This window comes from Chelon labrosus (assembly GCF_963514085.1).
Source record: "Chelon labrosus genome assembly, chromosome: 16".
In the NCBI taxonomy this organism is placed as follows: Eukaryota; Metazoa; Chordata; class Actinopteri; order Mugiliformes; family Mugilidae; genus Chelon; species Chelon labrosus.
The window spans coordinates 14,184,827-14,192,944 of NC_140349.1; the positions used below are offsets into that span (position 1 = coordinate 14,184,827).

Consider the following 8,118-nt stretch of genomic DNA (forward strand, 5'->3'; position numbering starts at 1 on the left):
CTTGATGAAAGGTAGAATGGATGGGGGGGGGGGGGGTTAAGGTGAGATGCTGTCTTTCTTCTGCCAATTCTCGGGCATTAAGTGTGTAGAGGGAGGGGGGGAGACACGCACTCACGCACACACTCTCCACCTCCACCCACATGTCCAAAGAACAGCTCAGTAGAGTCAGTCGCTCTAGTTTCACATTATCACGTCTTTGGGACAACAGTCCGTCGCGCTCCGTCTCAGAAACACACAAATGTGCACACAACAGACGCACTCAGCTTTGGTTGGTGTGTGCGCTACCTTTGGCTGTGTGTGTGTCAGGGGTGAAAGGTCAACCACAAACCACAGGTACACACCAACCACCTCAGAACACCCCCCCCCCTGCCCCCCTCCACCCACCCATCTGTGCCTCTGCAGCTTTCACCCCGACCCTCCCGCCTATATCAATTCCCAACCATCTCCATAGCAACTCACAGCTTTCCCGAGCAAGGGGTCTCACTATCTTGTAAAAGGAGGTAAGTGGAATTAGTGGTGTGTGTGTGTGTGTGTGTGTGTGTGTGTGTAGATGTGTGTGTACCCTGCGTGAAGGTGTGTGTGCTTGTGTGTATTTGGGTGTGTGTAGGTGTTAAGAGGTATCAATGGTTCAGTGGCGTCTCTCTTTAATCATCACACCCTCTCTCTGACCCTCGCCTTCCATCACCCCGCTCGTCCTTTCTATCTTCCTCCTCCTCCTCCTCTTCTTCTTCCTCCTCCTCCTCCTCTTCCTCTTCTTCTCCCGCTAGCTTTATTTTTGGACTTGGAAGATGAACAGGCGCAGGTTGATGTTTTTGGCCGCCAGCAGTTTGTTGCACTCCACCGAGTCGGAGATGGGCAGAGGGACGTAGTCGGTCTCGTTGGTGTCGTTGCTGAAGGAGTGGTGGTGGATGACGGGCTTGATCCGCACGTCGTCGTACGGCCCCTTCAGCAGCAGGAAGGAGCACTCGAGGGCAGAGTTCACCTGCACAGACGCAGAAACACATGAATATATATAGAGCCCGGGACAAACAGGACTTTGGAGACTGATACAACGACATTAATATTATTATTTTTGTCTAATGTAGTAGAAGTTTCGAAGTGTCACTAACATTTTCGGACATTTGTTTAGATCAAGAGGTGCTAACTTAACACTGGACTGCTAAAATCCGATGATAATGTCCGCCTTGTTCATGGACTCAGCTACCAACTCACACTTTCCTTTCCACAACCAAAGTCCTCATCCGTATTGTGACGGCCACCTGCCACTAGGGCCTGATTTGTGTTTTCCCTTTGTCTTGTCTTGTCTGTTTCTGCAGGTACCTCAGTGGGTGGGTCTAATTTGAGCAATTGGGAGCACCTGTCCAGTCTCCCTGAGCTTATAAAACCTGGCAGTCACGATCCTCACTTTCATCTTCCACCTGGACTCCAACATGGGTTTTGGTTGTGTTGGCTTTGGCCCTTTTCTGTTTTGTTTTAACACCCATCAACAATGCACATACACTATCATGCATCAAACAACAGACACGCTGATCCTCAAACTCAAATCTCATTCATTCTTATAGGTTCTGTCGGTTTGTTTAAATAAATGAGTTCACCTTTATGTTTAACCGTGCTTCTTTGTTATTTTGTCATGGTTCATGAGCCAGATCGTGACAAAGTGGGGTCTCGTCCACTCGTCCATTCATAATTTGTTGTCTGTGACTTTTATGAATGAAGTGATGCGAGTACATCGTTTTTTTTTTTTTGTGTGAGTGTAAAAGTGAAAGCTTTGAGTAGCTGGTTTTACACGTGGTGTCATAGTGGAGACGTGGAAATGTGTACGGGTTTAGAATATTAAGTGGAGTTCAGCGTTTGGTTGAAATTACGTGAGTGTGGGTCAGTGTTCACTGTGTGTTTTGGAGACATTTTCCCCTGTTAGGTATTAGCAGCGTTGCTCCTTTGAGTTTCGCTGTTTTTTTGTTTTTTTTGTAGTGTTGGGGTGAAAGCAGTTAGAGCTTTGTCTCGGGAGAATGGCCGTGGTGACGGGTTTGTTGCCAGCTAATGGTCACTTTCCCACACCAGCGGTCTTCAGTAATGTAATAACTGCTGGTAATCTTAGATGATGTCTGGGCACGTCTCACTGCAGAAACGTCATTGTGTGTTTTAAGCTTAACCCCAACGACGTCCAGCTGAACCTCTTTAAGATACCGCCACACTAATCTGTTCCTCTCGTTCAGGTCAGTCCGAAAGTTTCTCCGAACTATTCCAGATCTGGTGAGCGGTGACTCATCTCGCGCGCTGAAATCACCACAGACGCAACAGGAACTCAAAAATAAACACGGGCACACGGAGAAAGCTGAGCGTACCTTGCTCTTGAGGATGAGCTGGAAGGAGAGTGTGCGCTTGCAGGAGAGGTTGGGGTTGCGCTCGGAGTCGTTAACGCGGGCCTTCAGCACCCACGTCTGGTTGAGGACAGTGAAGCGCGGCGTTTCATAGTAGAGGCGAGTGATGAAGTCGTCCGTGCGGTACGGCCTGAACTGCACCTCTGGGTGAACACACAAGAGGAGGACTAACAAGAATGAGGGAAGGACTTATAAAAAAATTATTTGTTTATTAAAGTCAGCATGCTTTTCTTTCTATAAACAAAGAGCGAGATTAAGACTGAGATATGAACCTGTAAAGCCGATCTTCTCGTAGCACAGCAGACTGAAGATGCTGTTGTAGAGCTGCATGTCCCTGCGGTGGTTCTGGTCCATCTCTCCCAGAATCCCCATCAGCTCCGTACCAGTCTTAGTTGGATGAGAGCACTCACTCTCGTGTGCTGGCAGCTCATGAAACGGACCTTGCCAGGGGCAGCCGATCCTCTTGTACTTACACTGCGTCACCCTGGAAACATAACGACAGGAGGGAGTTAAAGACGAAGGAAGTCTTCATATAAATTAGATCCTTACAGAGGGGCTTTGTGGTGAATGCATGATACTTGCGGTGCGTGGAAGGTGATAATATCAAAGGTACTAATTAGCCCAGGTTTAGGACTGAGGCTTATTAATGCAGTGCTAATTATAAGTGTTCCCTTAGAGCTAACCTCAAGGAAAAACAAGACATGGATTCTTATCAGTTATGTCCTGGACAGAGGAGCTTGTCAATGAATACCTGTTACTTTCTCACAGTCATTATCAATATGAAAGGCACTAGTTAGTCTCTGTAGTGAAGCATGGCTAATTAAAGCCACGCTTACATAATTCACCCTTTTGAAAAGTTTAGTCTCACTCGAGATGCACAGCAACAACATCTGCAATCACTGGTCGTAAACAGAGCGAATAAAACCCAGAATTCTCTCCGACCTGAACCCCCTCCACACAGGAGCATCACTTTCTGTCTGACCTGACCAGAAACACCTGGTGACTGCCACGGCTGTTGTCATAGCAACGCCAGCACAGGCACTGCTGTCCTGAGCAGGGTCACCTGTTGGTATAGCAACAACCTCGTGGGATTTCACGCAAGGCCCGAGCACTGCACATGAGAAATGCACCGTCCGTAATGACGTTATCAGTTTTTCACCTTCACGCGCTCGTCCATCTTCCCCAAATTTACTCTGTGCGACTCTGCGAGCACACGCACAAGTAATATGGTTTCGTTTCAGTGCATTAAGTTTATTTGGGTGTCCGGTACAAGTCCGGTAGTGTGTGATGTATACCTGTCTTGGCACTCCTCTTTCTGGTGTCTCTCTAAGCTGGAGCGGGGGAACTGTTTTAGGCAGAAGGTACATTCTGTCGGCAGCTCACTGACAGCCTTCTCCACCGCCAGGTTCCTGCAGCACAGGTTCTTGCTGATCTCACACCTACACAGACACGGACATCAACGAATTATAACTCAGTGCAGCGGTAGCTTTAATATTTATGGTATGTACAATGTGTTCGTACAGGTTTCTGAACAATGCAGAGCCGTGAGTAGCTGTCTGCTTAATGGAAAAGAGGTGACTTTTTTTATTTTTGGTTGTTGCTAGTCATTTCAAGTATGAACAAAATCAAGAAAATGATGTTGATTGAAATAGATGTATGGGATATAAACACATTGATTAGAATAATTAAATATGCAAGTGTATGACTATTAGACCTGTCACAGTTACTGCTTAATTAACTGATCACAACTGTGAATGCTAACCCCGACTATTTTGCAAAACAGTTCTCCTGTGTATAAACAGCTGGATGAAACTAAGAGAATTATTTGCACTTCTACAGTTTGAGCTTTGACTTGCACTATTTTAATGACATCATCTCGCTGCGTCTGCTTCTTCTGCTGTGGTTTAACGGCGACTGAGTGGAGAATTACTGCCATCAACTGTTTACCTTGAAGCACCTAACTTCTAACATGGTGTCCGTATGTAAACAAAGACATGACGCTGTTCAATGCGCATGAAAAACAAGCATTTAAAGAAAAACTCCACAATTTAACCATCAATAGCCATTACAATTATTTGTCTAACAAAGTTTTCATGATTCTGTCAATCCTAATCCTAATTAAATTTAAGCGATCTTGAGAATTTTGTTCACTTAAAGAATAAGAGCAGGTATTTCAGAAATACAGTCATTACTGCATCTATTAACAGGTAAGTTATTGTGTATACTTAAGTCTAAATCACTGAGCTGTATAAGTAATTGTCTAATGTCACCACACTCATTAACTAACTAGAGAAACTGGTCTCTCCTGACTACATCTCAATGCTGCTTTGCTCTTCAACACACTATGTTCAGGAAGTAGCCTCGTACATAGTGAATCTTCAGGTTTACCTGCAGTTGGGACACGTGGCCTGTTCCTCCTTGAGGCGAGAATCAGCCAGGAGGTGGATAAAACAGCCGGCGCACATCAGGTGTCCATTGGTACACTGTAGTAAACAAAACAGGTCGATCAACTGTGTGTTTTAGGTAAAAACATTTATCCAGTTTTAATTCTCCAAAACATTGTTCCGAGTATCTCCTCACATTTAGCCTCCTCAGTCATGTTTTGGCCCATCAAATTTTATGACACAGCATGTGAGCATAATTCATTACAAGGGTTTATTTGATGACTACTAATTGGGGCCTCATGAAAACGGATGCTTTGGGAAAATGTTTATGAAAAAACAGAGAGCATTTAAGGCCTACTTCTTATCGTATCACAAATTGTGTGTAACATTAGTGGATATGTTTGGGTGAGGGTGAGCCTTCTCTAGGTTTGAATTTTTGCTATGTTAAAACAATGGATTAGCTGAAGCTAGTTAACAATAGAGCAAAAAAGACTACAACTGGGAGGAAGATCTGGAATGTGGACTTTTCTACGTGAATAATGGGCAGGTCCTGAGAGGTATGTGGCTAAACCAACATGTGAATGTGGATTTATGTTTATACTGTTAATAGATGTTTAACAAATGTTTAACATACATGTTAAAAAAGGCGTATGCTGCACTACTCAGCATGGCGTGTCTATGTGGAAGACTATGTGAACAATGTTTGACGTGTTCACTTGACATTGAGGAGAGCAGTTTGAGGTCAGTGTTGTTGGGTTCAAGGGCAAAAAGTGATCTAGGTTAGGGTCCAGTTCCTGTGGGGTTTTTAGGGGTTGTGGGTTTGTTTTCTGTTTTTTGTTTTGCTGGGGCTGACCTGAGGATAGTTTAATGTTATTAAACTTGAGCCAGCACAGCTGACCACATGGCCTGGTTGTGTCTGGGCTCAGCCTCATGGCTCAATCTGCAGAACAGACACATTCAGGGCCTGTGCTGGATCCAGTATCACTAAAAATAAGTGTAGCTGGCCAACACATTCAACAGGTTGACACTGATGGTTGGGGGTTGGGACACATGGGGAAGCTTCTATGATGGGGTTCAGCCGGTTTTGCTGATGTTTGACGGTAAGTTTAGGGTTATGGGGGAGGTTTGTGATTGTCACCACGTTTACCTGGTATACAGACGCCTTGGGCAAGTCTAGGCACACGGTGCAGCACAGCACTGAGTACAGTCTCTCCTCCAGCTTTCCTGACTCTCCTTCGGGTATTTTCACCCTCTTCTTGGGTGGCTCGTCCGGGTCAGGCTCGGGCCCTTCTCTCCGTATCCCAACCTCCTCCTGCATGGCTGCGACCCCGGCGACAGCATCCACCGCTGCCCCCACGGCCCCGACCCCTAGGCCGGCCGAGGAGGAGCCAGGGGCGGCCGCAACGCCCACGTCTCTCTCTTCCAGCGAAGACATGGCGATGGCTGCCTTGAAATGTCTAATATGTACCTGCCGCGACGGGGCTGAGCCCGAAATATTAGCAGGTTAGCTCAGGGCTAGCTTACAACCTGTCAAGCTAACGGTCAGCTGACAGCAAGCTAACGTTAGCTAGGCTAACGCTTCGGCAGCAGGCTGTCAGGAAGGAATGCAGGCTAACTTAATATTAATGTCACTCTACACGTACGAACTTGGATATTAACAAGCCAATTGTTGTGTAATAACGAGAGCATGTGCAAAGTGTAATTACGACTATCTGGAACATTAAATGTCGACTAGTTTTGTTGACTTACAGTGATGCTAGCAGACTATGCGGCTAGCTACGTTGACAAAAACACAGCAGTCCTCTCCCTGTGCCCAGGCAGAACAAAAACAACTCAGGCTCTCTCAGCTGTTGTTGCACTCTCGACGCCGTTATTCGCTATGACAGCAGATTACAACGATGAGCACCGGCGGCCCAGCTCGGCTGCTCACTCATCGGCTGCTCCGGTACCGGCTGACTCTCCACGGGACTCACGGGACGTGTCGGTGATTAAAGCCGCTGCTAGAGACAGTTCTGTTGGGACTTGTCTCTCTGGCTACACAGCCATCTTTGTTTTTTTTCCTGTCCGTCTCCCCCGACTTCACCCTGCACAGCCTTTACGACTCCGGGTCAGATTCGCTATTAGTCGGGCAGGTTCTCGGCTGTGGCTGCTAACACAAGTTACGTATTTAAAAGTAAATATTTCGCCTGTGCCTGGAAGGACCTCTATGCGCCTGTAACTACTTGGGCACAGCCGTGAATTGGCTGACAGCGGAATGTTTTGTTGTGGCAGATGACTTGGGGTATTTAAAGAGTTTTAAAGGGCGCATGCGTAGTGAGCACCTGCGGGTCAGTGTATGGCAGGACTTGAAAGGTGACCAGAACCTGATATGCGACAAATTTAGGCTTCTCGACCAAAGGACGCATTATTCACACGGTCTGGGAGTTAATTAACCATTTCCATGTATTATAGCAAGACAATAACACCCGGTGACAGCACTGTGAGTCAACTTTTATGACAACTTTGTAACAGAAACCACCCTGTTTCTGGGGCTCCGGTATGCTGAATGATGCAATCCATCAAAGTGGCTCAACTGGTTGTGAGGGACCCTTTAATGTGTGTGTGTGTGTGTGTGTGTGTGTGTGTGTGTTAAGAATGCGGAAACTATTGAGCCAGAAAAACAGGGTGATCAATAAAAGCCTTAACCATCCTTGGTCACTGATACTAAGTCATAAGCATTTATAAGCTTTTCCATCCAGGCGGTGTCCCACATATGTGGCTTAAGGCTTGGGAGTGTGTGTGTGTGTGTAGGCCTGCAGGATGGGGGTTGTGTGTGTATTTGGGGTGGGTGGGGCAGGATGTCAAGAGTGTCAGCTGTGTGCAATCTGGAGGGACAGGACTAACCACTCCCCTTGGATGGACAGATATGCCTTATTTGGTCTGTGTGCAATGGCAAGGGAGCAATACCACCATCAGCTATGTACACACAGCTTACTCGGTGTGGGCACACTGTTCTGTGTTGGCCAATCCCCATTATCAGCCACAGGATCTTACTACACTTCAGTGTTGCCACACATTGTCACGGATTACTTATTCAGTGGCAGTAATTAATATCAGCGATAGTTTGTTGTCAACTTAACCAAGAATGAAATAACTACAGTAAACACACTGCTAGAAAGATGGCGTTTAAGAGTTTTCTGGGTCTAACATGAAAAGTTCTCTGTGTTTACAGGTATTTTTAGATCATGACCGTATAGTACACGTAACCTATCCTAAAACAGACTTCTAGGAACCGACTACTAGGAGTATGAAAGGAGGATGGGTCAACAGATGAGCAAATACACATAGCAAAGGCAGAAATGGTTTGTAGGGCA

The 8,118-nt window shown here is 46.2% G+C and overlaps 1 protein-coding gene across 2 annotated transcripts; it reads right to left on the minus strand.

The window, feature by feature from the left end:
• Positions 1-398: 398 nt before the first annotated feature.
• zftraf1 (zinc finger TRAF-type containing 1) lies at positions 399-7,009 on the minus strand. Of its 2 annotated transcripts, XM_084562958.1 has the most exons (7): positions 6,515-7,009; positions 5,913-6,247; positions 4,770-4,864; positions 3,677-3,820; positions 2,654-2,865; positions 2,346-2,548; positions 399-982 (listed from the first exon to the last, which is right to left on the minus strand). In XM_084562958.1, exons 2-7 carry the CDS (start codon positions 6,198-6,200, stop codon positions 770-772), a joined length of 1,155 nt encoding a protein of 384 aa, XP_084419084.1. In that variant the 5' UTR covers positions 6,201-6,247; positions 6,515-7,009; the 3' UTR covers positions 399-769. The 2 variants fall into 2 exon arrangements, with proteins under 2 accessions (XP_084419084.1, XP_084419085.1); XM_084562959.1 differs by having other exon boundaries at positions 2,346-2,524; positions 5,913-7,009.
• Between the last annotated feature and the right edge of the window lie 1,109 nt (positions 7,010-8,118).

Excerpts from the sequence above, each read along its gene's own strand:
- zftraf1 (XM_084562958.1), bottom strand. The coding sequence starts at position 6,200 with ATGTCTTCGCTGGAAGAGAGAGACGTGGGCGTTGCGGCCGCCCCTGGC. Across the intron at positions 4,865-5,912 it reads CCAAGGCGTCTGTATACCAG|TGTACCAATGGACACCTGAT; the intron begins GTAAACGTGGTG and ends TGTTTACTACAG. Across the intron at positions 2,866-3,676 it reads AAAGAGGAGTGCCAAGACAG|GGTGACGCAGTGTAAGTACA; the intron begins GTATACATCACA and ends TTATGTTTCCAG.